This window comes from Dama dama, chromosome 17, assembly GCF_033118175.1.
Source record: "Dama dama isolate Ldn47 chromosome 17, ASM3311817v1, whole genome shotgun sequence".
NCBI lineage: Eukaryota > Metazoa > Chordata > Mammalia > Artiodactyla > Cervidae > Dama > Dama dama.
Genome location: NC_083697.1, coordinates 63,749,404 through 63,771,197, shown reverse-complemented (window position 1 = coordinate 63,771,197; position 21,794 = coordinate 63,749,404). Strand labels below are relative to the sequence as shown.

Here is a 21,794-nt window from a genome sequence, read left to right as displayed (position 1 = left end):
GAGTATATTTCATATACAGAGTTTTGCATTACAAAAAAATAACAAATTCAAATATTTTTAACATTTCTAAGTCTTACAGAACATAACACCAAGGAAATAAGTATTTGTACATACTTTTACATCCCATTTTTGTGAAAAGGTTCTTCAGGTCAGGATCCTTAGCTTGTGATCGTACGCCACACACAAATATTTTTGAAGTATTATTATTTGTTAAGACTGACATATGGGCAACTGTGTACCAAGAACCTGTATTGACCATTAAGATATCATCATCCATATTTAATAAAGCCTTTACAGAATGGACAGCGAGACTTCGAGATTTGTCCTACAAGATAAGAGTGTGATTAGAATTTCAAAGGGTTTAGGTAAAACAAGGTATTGGCAGAAATCTTGAGGTTCTCTAGCCCATTTTGAGTTTAAAATACCTTAACTATATGTTAAAATATAAAGTTAGCAGTGTATATTTATAAACTTTATAAATTTATATGTTTATATTTATAAAATTAACAAACAAAATTGGTTTAGCTTAAATTATGACTGTTATCATTTAACTGTTATATAGTGATGGAACAACAGACTGATTCCAAACTGGGAAAGGAGCACGTCAAGGCTCTATATTGTCACCCTGCTTATTTAACTTATATGCAGAGTACATCATGTGAAATGCTGGGCTGGATGAAGCACAAGCTGGAATCAAGATTGCTAGGTGAAATATCAATAACCTCAGATATGCAGATGACACCACCCTTATGGCAGAAAGTGAAGAACTAAAGAGCCTCTTGATGAAAGTGAAAGAGGAGAATGAAAAAGTTGGCTTAAAACGCAACATTCAGAAAACTAAGATCATGGCATCTGGTCCCATCACTTCAAGGCAAATAGATGGGAAAACAATGGAAACAGTGTCAGACTTTATTTCTGGGGGCTCCAAAATCACTGTAAATGGTGACTGCAGCCATGAAATTAAAAGATGCTTGCTCCCTGGAAGATAAGCTATGACCAACCTAGATAGCATATTAAAAAGCAGAGACATTACTTTACCAACAAAGGTCTGTCCAGTCAAAGCTATGGTTTTTCCAGTAGTCATGTATGGATGTGAGAGTTGGACTACAAAGAAAGCTGAGCACTGAAGAATTGATGCTTTTGAACTGAGGTGTTGGACAAGACTCTTGAAAGTCCCTTCGACTGCAAGCAGATCCAACCAGTCTGTCCTAAAGGAAATCAGTCCTGAATATTCATTGGAAGGACTGAAGCTGAAACTCCAATACTTTGGCCACCTAATGTGAAGAACTGACTCACTGGAAAAAACCCCGATGCTGGGAGAGATTGAAGGCAGGAGGAGAAGGGGACGACAGAGGATGAGATGGTTGGACGGCATCACCAATGCAATGGACATGAGTTTGAGTAGGCTCCGGGAGCTGGTGATGGACAGGGAACCCTGGTGTGCTGCGGTCCATGAGGTCACAAAGAGTCAGACACAACTGAGCAATTGAACTGAACTGATAGTGATAAGGCAATGCCAAACTCCCCAAATGTGATTAATAGATTACTGATGTCCTGCCTTAGCTCCCATTCTTAAACCTTCATGAAAATGTACTCATCTGCCACTGCCATTCTTTCTTCCCCATCACATTGTCATCTAACTGGCGGCTAGCTCACAGAGATTAAAAGTAAGATGGTTGACAAGTTTAAAAAGGGGGCTAAGCAGATGAGTTTATGCAACTGATCTCAGTGCTCAATAAGGTGCCACCGCAAGATAAGGCCAAGAGACACCACCCAAGAATGCAGGTACCGTGAAGGGATAAACCTTACAAGATCAAAGTGAGTCTGAGGCAAGAACTGGAATCTAAGGACATAAAAATTAATTTAACTCAATTTCTTGAACCTTTTATTTTTCATTCTACTGAAATACCATTATAACTCACATTCTCTTCCTGTATTGATAGCCATTATACATATCTTACAAATCAAAGCTGTAAGACTAGTAAAGAGATAATGGGAACATATTACACATTGCATTTTCAAATGCAGGCTGGCACTAGCATCTTCCCCAGAAATGAAGAGAGAAAAGGGAATCACCATGCCTTCTCTTGAATCCTCCCTTGGGAGAGAAAAATATAGCTTTTCAGCTATATGCAATACAAGCTCCCCCATCTATGGTGTCTTGGAAGAAGAATATGTTCCGTGCAATATGCCCACTTCACATGGGGCAAAGATGCCAAAATACGACAGGAACACTGATGTAGCAGTATTAATTTTATCCTTCTATGTGGAAATTAGGCCTTATAAACCTCCTTGACAACCTATACAAAATATAATCAACTTCTTAGGTTTTATTTTTAAGTAGAGGAATTCTGTGAGTGAGCAGGATTATTGAGAGAATCACAATATTGAGAACCACAGTGAAAGTAAAAATTTGTTTACCTGAAATATAAGTTTATAATCTTTAAAAAGATCTATATTTAGAAGGTCACTTTTAAGATGAGATGGAAAAATTAAGACATCAGAGCAATGCTGATCCACAGCAAAGACTTTACTATCAATATGCAATACAGATTTGACTTTATTATAGCCATTTTTCTTCAAAGTATAATAAACTTCTTCAGGGCTGTAAATACAGGGTTATAATTACAAATATAATACATCAAAATGTATTTAATATCAGCATCTTGTTCCTACAATAAATATAAGTATCATTGCATATACGGCACCTAATGGAACTTATAATTTAAGCCATCAGTAAGTTGGAAAAAAAAATTAAAGACAAAAAAGTTAACACATTTATTAAATTACTTTTGGTAATCTGGTGATAAAATCCTGAATGAAACTATAATTCCCACTCACTCCCTCAAGATGAGCCCCTCATCCATTAAAAAGGTAATACTTTTATCATATTATTCTGAAAGGCAAGTGACTTGAGTAAAGAAATTGATTAGAACTCTTACCTGATTTTACAAGTATTTATCCAAGCATAAAGTGGCAAGGTGGAGGCCCTTAATTCTTGGTTCCTAACTGTTTCTGGAAGAATGTGGTAAATTGAAAGGGCATCATGTTTGATTCGACATCTTGCCAATGCTGCAGCCAATTTTGTCTTAAAACTAGAGATAGAAAATCCATTCTTGGTAACTACTGCATTGAAGACAAGACTATCAATTTTCCACTTGAAAAATTAACAATTAGATTTAGAATTATAATACTCTATATTTCAAATTTTTGAAGTCTAAAGTTAAAATTTGCCATATTTGAAAATGGGAATCCCCCCCCAAATTTTTAAAAATGGAAACCCAATAATTCTGCTTCTTTTTTTTCAGGTTTTGCTGCCTCTCTATCGTTGTATATCTTAATTGTTTATAACAACTGCTGGTTGAAAGACAGATTTTATGTAGTAACGATGAAGGGCTTGGAGTCAGACAAACCTGAAGTTAAATCCGGGCTCTGTCACTTACTAGCTGTGTGACCTCAGGTATGATGCTCTCACCAGCCTCAGTTCCCTCATCTGTAGAATGTGACCAGTTTTCCTTGCTATTACTGTGGGGATTAGTATCATGGGGCTTCCCTGGTGGCTTAGCAGGTAAAGAATCCGCCTGCAGTGTGGGAGACCTGGCTTCAAACCCTGGATTGGGATGATCCCCTGGAGAAGGGAAAGGCTACCCACTCCAGTATTCTGGCCTGGAAAATTCCATGGACTGTATAGTCCATGAGGTCGCAAAGAGCTGGACACGACTGAGTGAGTTTCACTCGGTACCATGTGAGTCACCAACCACCGTGCCTGGGGCACTCTCTATAGGTCAGTCTATGTTATCAGAGACGGCGAGAGTGCAGTCTTGACAAGATCAAGGAGCTTTCATGAACTGGTATCAAGTCCTTCCCAGTTCTGATTATCTCATATCTCATAGTTACAAATAACAGGAAAGAAAAACAAGAACTGGTTAGCATAAAATGAAAACCCAATGATTCTTTTTTAATCTATGGCCTAAATCACTGGGAGGTATTGTGCACTGACTGTCTCCTTGACCACAGCGGATCGGCAGAGGGTGGGCACTTGACCCAAACCAGTCAAGTGAATTTTTGTGTGTAGTAACAGAGCGCAAAGTCAGTCTTTCTGGTTTGTGGTGCTGAGTTGACAGCAGCCGAGTTTCCCACTCTACAAAGAGAAAGAGGAGATGTGAGAAGGAAGCTGAAGCGCACCACGAGGCAGAGACCAGAGTGGAAGAGAGTCCCAAGGGCGCCCGAGGCACAGGGCGCAGGTGGGAGAAGCAGCCACGTCCTTCCCGCAAGCCTCACCGTGCAACTCTTGGGTGAGATACTTCATACTAAAATTTCTCTTTTGCCTAATCTAGTTTGAGTTGGACTCCTGTCTAGTTGTCAAAAAGGAATCCTACCTAGTACACCATTTTCTCTTAGTTTATTTTTTAAAAGAAATGGGTTTTATTCCTTTTTAGCTTAAAATTATCAGAAATTTTATATACAAAGAACCAATGATCTCAAGGGGTTTTTTGTTTTGTGTTTTGCTGTTGTTGGCGGTGGGTTTTGTCTTTGTTTTTTGCTGTGCCACGTGGTTTGTGGGATTTTAGTTCCCCAACCAGGAGCTGAACTCAGGCCTTCCGCAGTAAAAGCACTGAGTCCTAACCACTAGACCACCAGGGAATTCTCAAAATGTCTCAAGTTTTGAAGTGCCATTAGTAATGCCTAACACAAAAGAAATGTGGCTCTCTTTAAATATAAATTATTTTCTTAATGCCAAAAGATAATCTTCAGTGAACTGCTTGAATTTCCCAAAGGGGGAAAAAAAAAATCAGACATCATACTGAGAACTGTTTCACAATATTCACTAAGTAAGTAAAATGGGCTAAGAGTTTCCAATGAAGAGGTGGAAAGAATATGAGAGATAAAACCCCATGAACAAGTGTTCAGAAGCATTTTGGCATATGAGAAACTCTAAAGCATTATGTGAATGAGAAAATTGGGAATAGAAGAAAAGAGATATCTAAGCAAATGTGATTTATCCCCCAAATCCATGAATGTTAAAAATGTTTTAACATTCATGAATCATTCAAGGTAAATAACCTTACCACATTAATAAAATCAAGAAGAAAAATGATCATACCAAAACTCTGATCTCTGTTTTGTTAATTTAGTAAGACTACAGTTTTCTCTAGAGATCCTCCTTCCTGCATTGCAGCTGGAAAGTACCTGTAAGCATAAAGCCAGGACTATTCTAGGGCTCACCTCATTTATTTTCATTTTCTCAAGGATTAAATTTCTGTGCTGCTTTTTGTCTAATGTCCAAAATCTTTGCCTCATATATTTTGTCCATCTAGTTATTTATAGGGGCTTCCCAGGTGGCTGCTAGTGGTAAAGAACATGCCTGCCAATGCAGGAGATAAGAGATGCGGGTTCAACCCCTGGGTCTGGAAGATCCTCTGAAGAAGGAAATGGCAACCCACTCCAGTATTCTTGCCTGGAAAATGCCATGGACAGAGGAGCCTGACAGGCTACAGTCCATAGGGTCGCAAAGAGCTGGATACAACTGAAGCGACTTAGCATGCACAGTTATTTATAGGAGGAATGAATAAGTTTGATCCAAGACACTCTGTCATGACTATATAACTATGTTTTTAAAAGATCACTTTATCTATGGAAGATACTGTGAAGAAGGAAGAGTTACAGGCAGGGAATGAAGAAGCTAGCACAGTAGTCCAAGTGACAGATGATAAATGGTCTGGGTTTGGACAGCAGGCGTGGAAACGGAAACAAGTAGCCACATTCAGCATACGGCCTCCAACTGGAGTCATAGACCTCGATGTAACAGGTATGGTCGGGGCGCCGGGGAGGGCAGGAAAGAAGAATCAAGGGTAATATCTAAGAAGCTGGTGGTGCCTTGACTGTACCAGGACAGTTTTGGGTGATTTCAGAGGAAGGGCTACTCAGTTCTTCCTCTCCTGTTGCTTCTCCAGTCTTTCACTGCCCATTTTCTAATTTCACTGTCCATTTTCTAGTTTTGCCTCACCAAAGTCCAACAAATTATCTGGCAGAATCAGATTCTTGAGCTAGTACGATGCATGCAGAGAAAGAAAGGAAGAAGCTGTGGTCTCCTTTTATTGAATCTGGTCACACTATTTCAAAGATAGTTGCATTCGTACAAGAAATGAGTTCTTAAAGCCCTTGCATGTATCAAAAAGATAGGGCTTCCCTGGTAGCTCAGCAGTAAAGAACCTGCCTGCCAATGCAGGAGACGTGGGTTCACCCCTGATCTGGGAAGATCCCACATGCCACAGAGCAACTAAACCCACACACCACAACTGCTGAGCTTGTGCTCTAGAGCTCAAGAACTGCAATTACTGCGCCCATGGGCCACAACGACTGAAGCCTGAGCGCCCCAGAGCCTGTGCTCCACAAGAGAAGCCACCACGATAAGCCATCAAAATGAGAAGCCCGCGGACTTCTGAAGAATAGCCCGCGCAGCAACAAAGACCCAGCACAGACAAAAATAATAAATAAGTGAATGATAATAGGTTCATCTTGGGCTCTATCCCTACAGCCATGAACAAACGAAGAAAAAGATACCGGTTCGTACACAGAGGGATAAAACACAAGGACCTCAGGTAGAGAAAACAACAAAGATCAAACACAATTTTTATAAGGAGAAAGTGATTCTTATTCAGTTTCTTGTTAAATAACTGCTGCTTCTTCTATCACCTCTTAAAATTAGTCTTCATCATCTTGGTAGACACATACTAAGGTATACTTCAAGCTTAAAATGATTCTACTGCCCTGGGGACAATACTGCCCAGCCCTAAGACCTAGATCATCTATACAGGCTGGCCTCCAACATTCTGAGTTCAGAATTCTACTCCATTAGCTATGGAGGACTGGCCCAAGGAAATGCACTTGACCCACGAGGAGTCAAATTCCCTGGAAGGGGGTAGAATTTAGAATTGGGTGTAGAGATAATAAATTAATCTAAGTGAAGAAACTAACATACAAGTGTAACAAGTAAGCTTAAGACCTGGGGTACAGCAGTAAGGCTTTTTCCTTGTAGGCTAGAAACAGAGAAGGCAAATCAGGAGAAAAAAGGAGAATGAAGCAGATATTAAGAGAGAAGCAGAAAAAAAGAGACAAAGAAAATCCTGACATCTTTCCAGTTCCTGATTTCATCCTCTTCCTGAGTCTTTGAATTTCATAAGACATTCCAGGATCTATTTAAGAACATTTTCCATTTTTGCTCACGCTAACTGAAAATAGCTTCTATTACTTGAAAGCTGTGATTCTTGATTAAAACCTTCTCGGTTATCTTTATACATGTATTTTCTCAGCATTATCTTTCTCATTATACATGGATTTTCTCAGTGTTATCATTATACAAGTATATTACACTACTATTCTCTTCAATTCAACCACTAAATACACACATTTCTCCTATAACATACTATGAATTGGATATAAAATAACTAATGTGGGAATAAGATCTGTATTATATGAAGCTCGATTGGTTCGGGTAGTTTCTGTTGCACTGACAGGAATGTAACCAGATAACCTCCTCCAGGCAGGACGTAGCACGGTATGTATGACAGGGAAAAGTAAAAATCTGAGGAATCAGGAACCTTAGACAACTTCTGGTTCTTCTGGCCTCGTGAGCCATGGTCTTTGCTTGTCCTATTTCCTACCTGCCTTGCTAGCATTCTCAGCTAAGAATCTGCTGCTGCTGAAACCACAGTCTGGTCTTTCTTGCTTGGTTAGAGCTCTGTGGCTTTCCTGGCTGCTTCAGCCTAACCTCAGCTCTCATTACGCACACTAAGACTAAGTTGAGATTTCCATGAAAATCTCCTTAGTCCTAAGTCAAATGGAAACTGAAAGCAGTTCAGGAAGGCTGAAACTCAGAGCTTGTCTCAAAGCACACTGCCCCATCACTTTTTCTGCAGTGTATCTGCACCCATCCTGGGTACCCATCCTCAAAGGCAGGCTCCCTAGCACTGGTATGGGGGGTGAAGTGGTTGCCCAGGAACTTATGTAGTAAACAGGAGCAAGATCCTTGCTTATCTAAGGTACCTACATTCAATTGCTTTTGCTTTTCTCCATCCCCAAATTTCTCACGGCTACAACTGACATATTACTATGTCATATCTGTCATCATCTAGCATACTTTACCCAAGATTCACCAGCTTAAGTGGAAGGAACAGTAGCATATAAATGGTTAAATCTTGAGCTCTGAAGTGAAAGTGAAAGTGTTAGTCACTCCGTTGTGTCTGACTCTTTGGGGCCCTGTGGACTGTTGCCCACCAGGCTCCTCTGTCCATGGGATTCTCCAGGCAAGAATACTGGAGTGGATTGCCATTCCCTTCTCCAGGGGATCTTCCTGACCCAGGGATTGAACCTGGGTCTCCTGCACTGCAGGCAGATTCTTTACCGTTTGAGCCACAGGGAAGTTCTCTAGAGTTAGGCTTCCTGAATTTGAATTCTGGCACTTCTCTTTCTAGCTCTATGGCATTAGACAGGTTCCTTTAACATGTCTGTGCTTCAGTTTTCCTCTGTGTAAAAATACAGGTTGGTAACAATATTCACTTCGAAGAATTATTATGTGAACAGCTTCTTGTAATAGTGATTGATACATATTAAGTGTTCTTCAATAAAGGTAAGTTATCACTATAACTCCATTCAGTGACTCTTTTGGTCTCAACCTTCAAAATGAAACTGCTCGCGTGTTCCCTAACAATATAAAATGAGACATGAACTGTTCCAGACCCTTCACCAGGTAGCATCTCCCTACAGGCCTGCTCTTGTTTGCCATGTTGTGCTTTCTGTTAAGGCTTGAGAGCACAGGAGACTTTTCTGCTGGTCCAGTTAGGACACTGAGTTTCCACAGGAGGAGGCAGGGGTTCCACTCCTGGCTGGGGAGCTGGGATCCTGAAGCCCTAACAACAGCGGCATTTCATGAATGACCATCTGCTATCATCCACTATGTGTCTGGCTCTGGCTCAGCATTTTACACACATTACTTTCATTAGTTCTCCCAACCACCTTTTTAGGTAGGTGCTATTATTGGCCTCATGCTAGGCTTCTGCTGATGTTTAGGGTGAAAGGAAAACAAATTTTAAATATGTTAGTTTTGTTTTTAACTACTGACATTAAGTTGTAAAAGCTATAGATTCTTCTTTTCTCAATTTGGCAAAGTGGTGGGTTCTTATCTAATTGGAATTTTCTTGTTTGATACGTTAGTTTTTTTTAAGAGCTGTAAACAAAGCCAAGTAAATAAATAACAGCTGTTTCAAATGAAGTATAAGTTATGCACGTGCTAAGAATTGTCAGAATTTTTCATGATTTTCCAAATACTTACAAGTTGGATCTTACAATTCAAGCTTTTAAAACAACTTAAATTTAAGTAGAATATTTACTTTGTTCAAGATCTGTTTTTAAAGGAACTCAAGAAACTTATGAACTTATACATTTTTTCTCTATAAAATTTTAACCCTTATCCACACATTATATTGTATACTATTTCACCAGTGAAATACTAATCACAAATTCATATAAAACATCCTTTTAACCTTCACAGTTACCTGTTAAGAAGGTTCTCCACTTCTAGAACTTCTGCTATAGATGCTTCATTATCAGAAAGGAGACGAGCTTGAAATTTTCTGTCTTGGAAATCATATAGCATCACAATGATAAGACTGTTCAAATGATGTGGCTACCAAGGGGAAACACAAAGAAGAAATAGCATACAAATAATATCTAACAGCATATTTCCCATTCCATTATTTTTCAAGAGAGCAGTAGACTATTTTCACATCATCTGATTAAACTGGGAGACAGAAAAGGACTGCAAACTAGAAAAAAAAATTCAGTAAAAAATAAGACTTTCAAAAAGGACAATTTCTGGCATGTTCATCAAAATGAAAGGAGTAGGATCTATATTAGAAACTTAGAAGTAGGAAAGAGTTAAGGCTGTGTTTTGAAGATGTCTTAGCATTAAACAAACTAGTTATTTAAATCCCAAGGCTTATTTTTAGTACTTTCTAAATAACACTCATGAGACAGCTAATTTTATAAAAGTTATACACTTACTATTGTGGTACTTGGGAAGATATAGCTGTCTATTAATATAGTTTCCAAAATATCTTGATCTACAAAACAAAGAAAATGTCTGTTATGAAAATACCAAAGCTGAAAATGAAAACTCTAGAATCAAAACACACTTTAGCCAATACTGCAAAGTACTTTTACTTTCATATCCAAAATAAACCTTAATTCTTGATAAAGACCCAAATTACAATGGCATAATGAAATATCTGTAATCTTTATGAATCCTAGATCCCTGTGACCCAGGCTCCACATGGTGGTGGTGTTGTTTATTGTTTACTTGCTAAGCTGTGTCTGACTCTTTGCAACCCCATAGACTCCTCAGTCCATGGGATTTCCCTGGGCAAGGATACTGGAGTGGGTTGGCATGCCCTCCTCCAGAGGATCTCTCAGATGAGGGATCGAACTCACATCTCCTGCCTTGTTAAGTAGATTCGTTACCACTGAGCCACCAGGAAAGCCCAGCTCCACATGGAGTCATAGTCCACGGAGCATTATCTGAATAACTGAGGTAGTGATAAAGGAATTTCAATCTCTAATTTATATCCTTGAAAAACATTAAAGAGGATCTAATTAATAATGTCTTATCCTTTTATGTACTGTTGAATTTAATTTGTTAACATTTTATTTAGGATTTTTGTTCTATGCTTATGTTCATGAAGGATATTGGCCTATAATTTTCTCTTCATAATATCTTTGTCAGTGTTGGTATCGGGGTTATGTTGGCTTTTATAAAATTTGTGGGAAATATCCCCTCTTCTTCTAGTCTGGAATAGTTTGCACTAAATTTGTGTTACTTCTTATTTAAATATTTGATAAAACTCACTAGTGAAGACACTGATAAGATGACACTTAATCTTTAACACCCAAATGATAAGGAGTTACCCATGTAAAGATCCAGGATGAGACAGCATTCTGGTCACAGGGATAATTACAAAGGTAATAAGTAAAAACATACAGACATATTTTGAAACCTCCACAGGGCACATGAGTGTTCCATTTGTTATAACGACAAGGATTAAATGGCAATTAGTACATACCTATCCATAATTACCTCAAATGTCAATGGACAAATGCTCCAATCAAAAGACAGAGAGTGTCAGATTGAATGGAAAAACAAAACCAAACCAAGAACCTGCAATATGCTGCCTACATGAGACTCACTTCAGGGTGAAAGACCTACACAGACCAAAAGGGAGGAGATAAAAAATAAACAGCTCAAGAAAATGGAAACAATAAGAAAGCAGGGGTAGCCATATTCACATCAGACAAAATAAATTTTAAAACAAAGCCCATAAAGAAAAGCAAAGAAGGGCATTATATAATGATAAAGGGATCAATGCAAGAAGATAACATGCTTGTTAACATAAATGCCTTCAATAGAGAAGCACCTAAATAGATATTAAAAAGAAACACTAACAGACATAAAGGGAGAAACCAACAATAATACAATAATAATAGACCTTAACACTCCATGATGATAATACAATAATAAAGGACCTTAACACCCCACTGACATCAATAGAGAGATTATTCAGAGAAAAAACTCAATAAGGTAACAGAGGTTCTAAATGACATAATCATTTGAACTTAACTGATATCTACAAAACACTATATCCAAAAAAATCAGAAGACAGATTCTTTTCAAGGGCACATGGAACATCAGAATAGATCACATACTAAGTCATAAAACAAGACTCCATGAATTTAAAAGGGTAGAAACTATTTCAAGCAGCTTTTCTGACAAAAATTCTATGAAACCAGAAATCAATCACAGAAAGAAAAATTGGAAAAAAAAGAACATATGGAAACTAAACAACATGCTACTAAAAACCCAATCAGTTCAACAATGAAATCAAGACTTCCCTGATGGTCCAGTTGTTGAGAATCTGCTTCTAGTGCAGGGGGCGTGGGTTCAATCCTTGGTCAGGGAACTAAGATCCCAGATGCCATGGAGCAACTAAGGTTTTGAGCCGCAACTAGAGAGTCTGTGTGCCACACGAAAGACCCCCATGATTCAATGAAGACCCTGCATGCCACAACAAAGACCCAACACAGCCAAATAAACAAAGCAAAATGTATTCAAATTGGAAGGGATGCAGTAGAACTGTCACTACTTGGATATAATATGATACTGTACATGGAGAACCCTAAAGTCTTCACACAAAAACTATTAGAATTAATAAATGAATTCAGCAAGGTAGCCAAATACATAAATCTATTGTAGTTCTTTACACAATGAAAGAGAAAGTTTAAAAAAAAAAAGTTATCTCATTTATTGCATTAAAAACAGCTAAGAATAAACTTAAACAAGGAGTTGAAAGACCTATACACTGAAAATTATAAACACTGATAAAGGAAATTGAAGATAATTCAAAGAGATGGAATAATAGTCCGTGCTCCTGTATTGGAAGAATTAGTATTGCTAAAGTAAGTGGTCAGTCTACCTAAAGCTCTGCACAGATTTAATGCAATCCCTATCAAAATACCCATGACATTTTTTAAGAACTAGAACAAAAAATCCTAAGATGTATATGGAACAAAAAAAGGTCCAGAACTGCCAAAGCAACCCTAAGAAAAAAGAACAAAGCTGAAGGTATAACCCTACCAGATTTCAGAATATACTACAAAACCACAGTAACCAAAGTAGCTTAGTATTAGCACAAAAACAGACATAAAGATAAGTGGAATGGAACAGACAATCCAGAAAAAAACCCACATACCTATGGTCAGCTCGTCTAAGCTGACAAAGAAGGCAAGAATATACAATGGAGAAAAGACAGCCTCTTCAGCAAGCAGTGTTAGAAAAACTGGACAGCTATTTCTATCAATAAAATTATAGCACTCCCTCACACCATCCATAAAAATAAATTCAAAATGGCCTAAAGACCTAAATACCACACATGACACCATAAAACTCCTAAAAGAGAACTAAGACAAAACATTTTTGGACATAAATAGCAGCAATATTTTCTTAGGTCAATTTCCCCAGGCCAAAAAAAAAAAAGAAACCAGACCTAATTGGTCAAAAGATTTGTACAGCAAAGGAAACCATTCACCAAACAAAAACACAACCTATGGAATGGGAGAAAAGATTTGTAAAAAAATGACCAGCAAGGGCTTCATATTAAAAATAAACAAAGAGTTCATAAAACAGGTAGCAAAAAAACAAACAATCCAATCAAAACAGGGTGGAAGACCCAAGTAGACATTTCTCCAAAGAAGATACACAGATGGCCAACAGGCAACGAAAAGATACTCAACTTCACTAATCATTACAGAAATGCAAATCAAATCCACAATGAGATATCACCTCACATTAGTCAGAATGACTATCATCAAAAAGTCTACACATGGACTTCCCTGGTGGCCCAGTGGTTAAGAATCTGCCTTGCAATGCAGAGGATGTGGGTTCAATCCCTGGTTGGGGAAGTAAGATCCTACATGCCCCAGGGCAAGGAAGTCCATGTACTATGAGGAGCAACAAAAGAGCCCATGTGCTGCAAGCAAGACCCTACACAGCCAAATAAATAAATTTAAAAAAAAAAAAGTCTACACATAACAAATGCTGGAGAGGGTGTGGAGAAAAGGGAACCCTTGTACACTATTGGTGGGAATGCAAATTGTTGTAGCCATTATGGAAAATCATATGGAGGCTCCTTAAGAAAATCTATATCATCAGTATCCCACTCCTGGGTATATATCTAGAAAAGACAAAAACTCTAATTCAAGATGATATATGCACTCCAGGGACCTCTCTGGTGTCCAACGGCTAAGATTCTGTGCTCCCAATACCTGGGAGGGGCCTGGGTTTGAGCCCTGGTCAGAGAACTAGATCCCACATGTTACAACTAAGAAGAGTTCACATGCCACAACAAAGATCAAAGATCCCACGTGCCAAAACTAAGACCCAGTTCAATCAAATAAATAAAAGTTTTTAACATTAAAAAAAAAAAATACACACACTCCAATGTTCATAGCAGCATTATTTACAACAGCCAAGACATGGAAAGAACCCAAGTGCTCATCAATAGATGACTGACTTAAGATGCAGAATATATATATATATATATATATATATATATATATATATATTGTTGTGTGTATACATATGTATATATACACACAACAGAATATTACTCAGTCATAAAAAAGAATGAATGTTACTGCCATTTGCAGCAACATGGATGGAACTATAGAACACTATACTTAGTGAAGTCAGATAGAGAAATACAAGTAAGCTATCGCTTATGTGTAGAATTTAAAAATAATGCAAATGAATCTATATATAAAACTGAAACAGAATCACAGACATAGACAACAAACGTTGGTTACTAAAGGGGCAAGAGAGGAAAGGAGGGACAAGTTAGGAATACGGGAGTAACAGGGATTAACTACTATAAGTAAAATAGATAAGTTACAAAATTTATTGTATAGCATAGGAAACTGTATTCAATATCTTGTAATAACCTCTAATGGAATATAATCTGAAAAAATAAGTAACTGGATAATTTAGCTGTAACCTGAAGCTAACAGGATATTGTCCACCAACTATACTTCAATTTTAAAAAGGAATAATTATATAGGCACATGGGGTTTTTGTATCCGTGGAAGGAGGGTACTTTGACAACCTTCATTCATGTTGTCAAACACTGTTGCTAGGAGAATTAAGTACTGTCCCTAAGACTTCCCTGAGAAAGACAATAGAAAGCTTGTACCTGATCTCTTCTAAACTTTGTCCTGTGTACATTTTCCCAGTGCTGACCTTAATCTTAATCCTTTCATTGTAATAAACTGTAACTATGAATATAACAGCTTTGCTGGGTTCTGTGAGTATTTCTAGTGAAGCACTGAACCTGAGGGTGGTCTTAGGAATCTGTGACTACAGTTAAGTGATTCCCAAAGCCATAACTCAATCATACATAAAGTATTTGCCAGGTTTTTCACCGACAGGTTACATGATTCTGAAATGACCAGATTACTGACACAACCAATTCCTTGGACTGAGAGGTCACCAATTAGTATATACACCTGAAGAGCTTGGAGAAAGAATTAAGCCAGAAATAAGATCAACATTCAGAAAACTAAGATCATCGCATCCGGTCCCATCACTTCAAGGCAAATAGATGGGGAAACAGTGGAAATAGTAACAGACTTTATTTTGGGGGGCTCCAAAATCACTGCAGATGGTGACTGCAGCCATGAAATTAAAAGATGCTTACTCCTTGGAAGGAAAGTTATGACCAACCTGGACAGCATATTAAAAAGCAGAGACATTACTTTGCCAACAAAGGTCTGTCTAGTTTTTCCAGTGGTCATCTATGGATGTGAGAGTTGGACTGTGAAGAAAGCTGAGCATTGAAGAATTGATGCTTTTGAACTGTGGTGTTGGAGAAGACTCTTGAGAATCCCTTGGACTGCAAGGAGATCCAACCAGTCCCTCCTAAAGGAGATCAGTCCTGGGTGTTCTTGCAAGGACTGATGTTGAAGCTGAAACTCCAATACTTTGGCCACCTGATGTGAAGAGCTGACTCATTTGAAAAGACCCTGATGCTGGGAAAGATTGAGGGCAGGAGGAGAAGGGGACAACAGAGGATGAGATGGTTGAATGGCATCACCGACTCGACGGACATGAGTTTGGGTGAACTCCGGGAGTTGGTGATGGACAGCGAGGCCTGGAGTGCTGTGATTCATGGGGTCGCAAAGAGTCAGACACAACTGAGCAACTGAACTGAACCGATGATCAACAATTTCAGGAATACCTTCTTCCTCAATTTTTTTTCTTAATGAGTTGTTCATTGATTTATTTTTTAAGAAATCATTTTGCCAGTTTTTCTTCTGTTTTAATATTTGGTAGTCCTTGAAACATCCAGAGATTCTTTGAAAAAATAAATTAGCTGCTAATACTCTACTTCTCTGACATAAGTCAAACAATAGGAATAGGTTACTCTTCATTACTACTCTTCATTACCTTTAGTAGAAAACTGACCTTGAGTCTTATTTAGCAGAGTAAGAATAGTGGTTATCATTTCAAAAATCATTATTCTGAATCCTTTAAACAATTTATCAGAAAAACACACTCTGCTTTGAAAGAGCTTACACACAAAGGACATCAACAAAAGGGAAAATAATAAAACTGGAAATCATAAAAATTAAAAAAGATTATCATTACCCAAGCTCTCTTTAGTTTGTGCATTAACCTTTTCAGCTTTACTGCTCCTATAAAACCTTGGAGAAGAAATCCTGAGTTTTCTTTCCTGAACCATGATTCCCTGAACCTATGCTATAAAAGCCAGATGTTCAGTTTATAAAATATCACATGTGAAAATACTGAAAGAACACTGATAATACAAAAGACAAAAGTGAAATATATAAAAACCTCCAATATTTTAAAGCAAAATATCAGGCTCTTAATTACCTTGGAAATCTACTACATTTAGGAATTCTAGCTTTATTCCATATGAACATTCAGAAATTATTCAGATGATAATTTAAAGCAAGGTATTATTATCATTAAACAACCAAAGCCATCTCATTTTAGAATCTGAACTTATAAAAATGAACATTTCAAGGAAAAGTAGGTTTACAAAGCCCTATGATGAAGATGAAAGAGAGTGAAAAAGCTGGCTTAAAAATCAACATTCAAAAAACCAAAATCATGGCATCCGGTCCCATCACTTCATGGTGAACAGGTGGGGAAACAATGGAAACAGTGACAGGCTTTTTCTTGCACTCAAAAATCACTGCAGATGGTGACTGCAGCCATGAAATTAAAAGATGCTTGCTCCTTGGAAGAAAAGCTATGACCAACCTAGACAGCATATTAAAAAGCAGAGACATTACTTTGCCAACAAAGGTCTGTCTAGTCAAAGCTATGGTTTTTCCAATAGTCATGTATGGATGTGAGAGTTGGACTATAAAGAAAGCTGAGTGCCGAAGAATTGATGGTTTTGAACTGTGGTATTGGAAAAGACTCTTGAGAGCCCCTTGGACTGCAAGATCAAACCAGTCAATCCTAAAAGAAATCAGTCCTGAATACTCACTGGAAGGACTGATGCTGAAGCTAAAGCTCCAATATTTTGGCCACCTGATGTGAAGAGCCAACTCATCTGGAAAAGACCCTGATGCTGGGAAAGACTGAAGCCAGGAGGAGAAGGGGATGACAGAGGTCGAGATGGTTGGACAGCATCACCGACTCAATGGACATGAGTTTGAGCAGACTCCGGGAGATAGTGAAGCACAGGGAAGCCTGGCATACTGTGGTCCATGGGGCCGCAAAGAGTCGGACACAACTGAGTGACTGAACAACAACAAATGACAATAATTTATCCAACTGGGATCTGCGTTTTTAAAACATGTCAGTCACAAGACACTTTCATAAAACAGAAATAAAGATTGAGAGAAAGAAAACAGTAATCTACCATACACATTACTACAACATGACCATCTAATCAATGGATTAATTTTACAAAGAATAACCTCAGTAATAAATAATTTCAGTAATAAAATAATAATTTTATTACTGATTTCTAAAGGCAATCCACTCCAGTATTCCCGCCTGAAAAATCCCTTGGACAGAGGAGCCTGGTGGGCTACAGTCCACAGGGTCACAAAGAGTTGGACATGACTGAGCAATTAAGCACACACAGCACACACAAAGGTAAGATTCAGTACTCTTATCAGGAAAAAATTGTCTATAATAGAGTTTTGGCATTAACATTAAACATCAATTAATTGACACAGATGCCTAGTGTGCATCTCACTGTTGCAAGGAGAAAATCTTCAAATGTTAATTTGACTCGTGATTTAAAGTACAACACTCTGGTTGGTCTTTAAGTTTCAAAACAGAAGAGGAGGGAAGGGATGAAATAGAATCTGAAAGTTTAAACTGGAGGAGGGAAAAATGGCTAAGACAGATTTTTTAAGAAAAATATCACAAGCCGAAACTAAAGAAATGAAACTCAGAGAGAAGCTGCCTCTGAACATCACACAAATTGTTCTCTGTGATGACAAATTGCTGGCTTCAGAGATGAGCTACATCATGTCTGTAGACAACCAAAAACACACATTTATAGCTGAGTAATTAATGGGACATTTTAATTCAACTGAACAATTGTTAACCAACTCTGAGCAAGGATGTGCAAGGCCCAAAAAGTACTAACAGTAAGTAAATGATGCATGTAATGCCCTTTCTAGGTGTCTCTTTAGGAAGTTTTATCATTTTAGCCATGTTGCTAACACTCCAAACATTTCTGGAACTTCTTTTCAGTCAGTATACAAATCAATACAAACTTTAGTTTATACTGTATTACAGTTGATAGCTAGTACTAAAACCTGTCTCCAGGCCCTTTGACTGCTCTCATAGCAAAAATATTTGGTTCTGTACTGGAATCAATTCCATACTCAGAAGTTGATAATTATCCACCACCGAAGAAATCTGAAATATTACACCTCAAATCCTGGAGGCAAATTAAAAGGGATTTCTACAAAAATTTGGAAGAATAAATTTACAAGCTTCCAAAACTAAACAAAGCAAATGGCAGTGAAAACGATCATCTTAATTTTGACCCACCTAAGCACATGGAAATCTACAGTGGAAAACATATCTGACTAAAAGAGATTGTTTTGGAAACTCTCCTTAAAGGCTTGACATCTGCAACGGACCAAAGATATTCAGAAGCCTAAAAACAAAAGCTGGTGTATGTGTGTGAGGGTGCGAGGAGGAGGTTCGATGCACCTCACAAATTCTCTCATTATTCTCTTTTAGGGCTGTCAAAACTGGTACTACTCACACTTAAGTGCACTGAAAGCCAACTCATAGGACAAACGCTGAAAGGATTCATCCTTGGATTCGGTTGAGGACGGCAAGGGCTCATTCCCATACTTTATTAAGGCTTTCTCTGGTGACTTTTCGAGTCTAGTGCCCTGAAAAATGTTCGCTGCCAGAATGTAAACGGAGTCCGGATAGCCAGTTTTTTCGGGTGAACCACTTGAGCTGTGGTCGCTGCATGCTGGGTCCCCTGCCAGTGCCAGCGAAGAGAGTTGGGAGATCTCCGCAGTTGTTTCTTCCAAAAACTCCAGTTCATTTACGGAATTAAACATGTTTGCCCCCCTGACTGTCCTAGGTAACTCAAGCTTGAATTACAGTTCAGATGTTCCGGGAAATGGTTTTCCCTGTTCAAGCATCGTCTCTGTGAAAACAAAAGATTATCCCGCTTAAACCACTATTTCCGCAAGACCACATTTGGTGACCCACCTCGTGTGGCCCTAGAGACCAAGCGGCGGCCGCCCCGAGCATCCCTTACGTCGAGCCGGGAAACCACCACACACTCACAGAGAGAGGGGTGCAGACCACTCCGAATGGCCTCCGAAGCGACGAGACCTTAACGGAGGCCCGTTTGGGTGCAGCGCTCCCCCAAGAGCCGCACCTGCGGCCCCTCGGGCGCTCCTTTCACTGGCTCCCGCGAGTCCTCCCTTACCCCAGAGGGCGGATGTTCCCCGGGGCTTTGGGAACAGAGACGCGGCAGCCGCGGCAGCACTTCGGGCACCGGTGGCTGGTGCCCTCGGCGGCCCCGGGACTGCTGGGCTGCCGCGGTGGTCCGCGCAGGCAGTTTGGTTCAAATGAGCTTCTCCCACCCGCCGGGGTCGGGGCAGGGGGGTCGCGACCCCCGGCTCTCGCTTCACTCGGGTTCCTGAGGGAGGATGCGCCTCAGGGCTTCGCCCGCCCGCGTGGTCGTCTCCACGAAGGCGGCAGCTGAGCCGGGTGGAGCACGAGGCTGGTGGGCCCGCCGGCTCCGGCCGCGGAAAGGTAGGCCTCCCCCGTCTGCCGCAGTCAGCCGGCCCAGGACCCGCGTCTCCGTGGCAACCAAGGGCGCGGCGGGGGGAGGAACGCTGCCAGAGGGCAGTTCCCGCGGGATTTGGCCGGCGCCTCCTTTTTTCCTGAGTTGCTCCTCCTCTCGCACCCCGGACACCTGTGCCTGCCCCTCCTCACGTGGAAGGGCCCTGCATAATTGGACTGCTTGGAGATCCTCGACTTCCCCAGAATCAATCACAAGGGACCCTTCTTCTCCAACTTGTCCCCTGTGATCTCCTTGAAAGCAAGAATTTTGTGTTGCTGACAGAACCCAGTTTAGCGGGTTAGCGGGCACGCAGGAAATGTTAAAACGGCTCAGTGTAGAACTATTGAAGAAAAAAAAAAAAGGTAAAAAAACTGACGAGTCGACTGTATTTCCACACTTTTTAGAACAATAGATACCACAGATATCACATTAGATGGACCCTTCTAGGACTGACTGTGCTGCGCTTAGTCGTGGTGGACTCTCTGTGACCCCATGGACTGTGGCCCTCCAGGCTCCTCTGTCCGTGGAATTTTCCAGGCTAGAATACTGTACCGGAGTGAGTTGCCATTTCCTTCTCCAGGGGGTCTTCCCAATCCAGGAATGGATCCCCCACCCCGTCTTCTGTTTTCCTAAATTGCAAGCAGATTCTTCACCCGCCGAGCCACGGGTGAAGCCTTCCAGGGCAAGTTGTGTAAAGATCTTTGTCAGCCTCGTTTCCCAGGAGTTGCCTGCAAAGAAAGATGTTGCTGAAATGGGCCTCCAAACAAACAAATTCACACCCCTGAAAGTATTGAATAGAACGGGATATGTATAAGCTTCCCCCAAAGGGTTTTAATATGGCTACTTTAATTTTTGAGTGTCCTGGAGAGAAGTCTGCATCCTAACTCACCAAGGAAAAACCAGCGGGGCTCAGTCTTAAAGGTAGTGGAAAAATAATTTGTAGAATAAAAACCAAATGACTGAGATTTAAATTTATGTGCATCTTAAGCTTTTCATTGATTGCCTGTTAACCTATCTCCAAAGTGCATGTTCTAAAACTGGAGAAAAAGAAAAGGTTGCTTTTTCCCTCTACTGTGTACCATTTGCGTTGCTGCTTTGAAACTTCTCCAACAGACTTCAATAGGTCTAATAGTCTAATGACTTAAATGCCAGTCGTAATAGCTACAGCTTTTCTGTATGCTCTCAAATTTTTCTTACAGTAAGATTCAATGAACAAATGCAAATATGAATATATAAAGATCATGTGATGAAAAGTAACATGTATGTACTTCACATTTCTTGCCTGGTTTAGAAAAGTTCTAGGTTTTAAAGCAGAAATGGGCACTGGATTGTGTAACTTGACAAATTACGTTTCAAGTTTTAAGTGAAAAAAATCATGAAATCATTTTAAAAATAAGATTTTATTTTATTGAAAATAAAATAGATGCTAATATCTACTTAAAGAAAAATCTGCTAGATACTTGGTCTCCATTTTCTATATGAAGCAAAAACCAAAGCCTGCAAGTTGAATGAAGTTCTTCATTTTGGACTGAGATCGAAGTCACAGGAAAATCTTGTAAGTGCAAGCCCCAAATTCAGCAAGAAGTATGGTAAATATACTTGAGTAAATACCTTATTTGCTGCTGGTTGAGAATCTCAAATTTGGTTCATCTTCTTTGTAGAAGTGGTCCAATCTGGAAAAGAAACATAATTTATGTAACTAAGATCAGTATGGTCACTCAAGAGATTCTAAATTTTGTTAGCTATGTGTTAAACAGGAAAGGCTAGACTTTGGCATTTGGTAAGTTTATTATCTATGTAAACTTAGGCAAGTCCTTACATCCCTCAGCTTCAGTTTCTGGACCTATAAGGTGGACTGAATAATAATGCTGCCTTTGA

General features: G+C 39.3%; 1 protein-coding gene across 2 annotated transcripts in view; it reads right to left on the bottom strand.

The window, feature by feature from the left end:
* NSUN7 (NOP2/Sun RNA methyltransferase family member 7) overlaps positions 1-19,921 on the bottom strand; it is a 38,782-nt gene extending 18,861 nt beyond the window's left edge. Inside the window, exons 1-7 of one of the 2 annotated variants that reach the window (XM_061164654.1) lie at positions 19,412-19,921; positions 18,870-19,268; positions 10,063-10,121; positions 9,555-9,685; positions 2,943-3,095; positions 2,422-2,605; positions 115-325 (exon numbers count right to left, since the gene is read on the bottom strand). In XM_061164654.1, coding sequence (XP_061020637.1) covers positions 115-325; positions 2,422-2,605; positions 2,943-3,095; positions 9,555-9,685; positions 10,063-10,121; positions 18,870-19,179 — 1,048 coding nt within the window. In that variant the 5' untranslated portion in view covers positions 19,180-19,268; positions 19,412-19,921. Of the gene's footprint in view, positions 1-114; positions 326-2,421; positions 2,606-2,942; positions 3,096-9,554; positions 9,686-10,062; positions 10,122-18,869 lie in introns of both variants that reach the window. The other variant, XM_061164655.1, reaches the window with a different exon arrangement.
* Between the last annotated feature and the right edge of the window lie 1,873 nt (positions 19,922-21,794).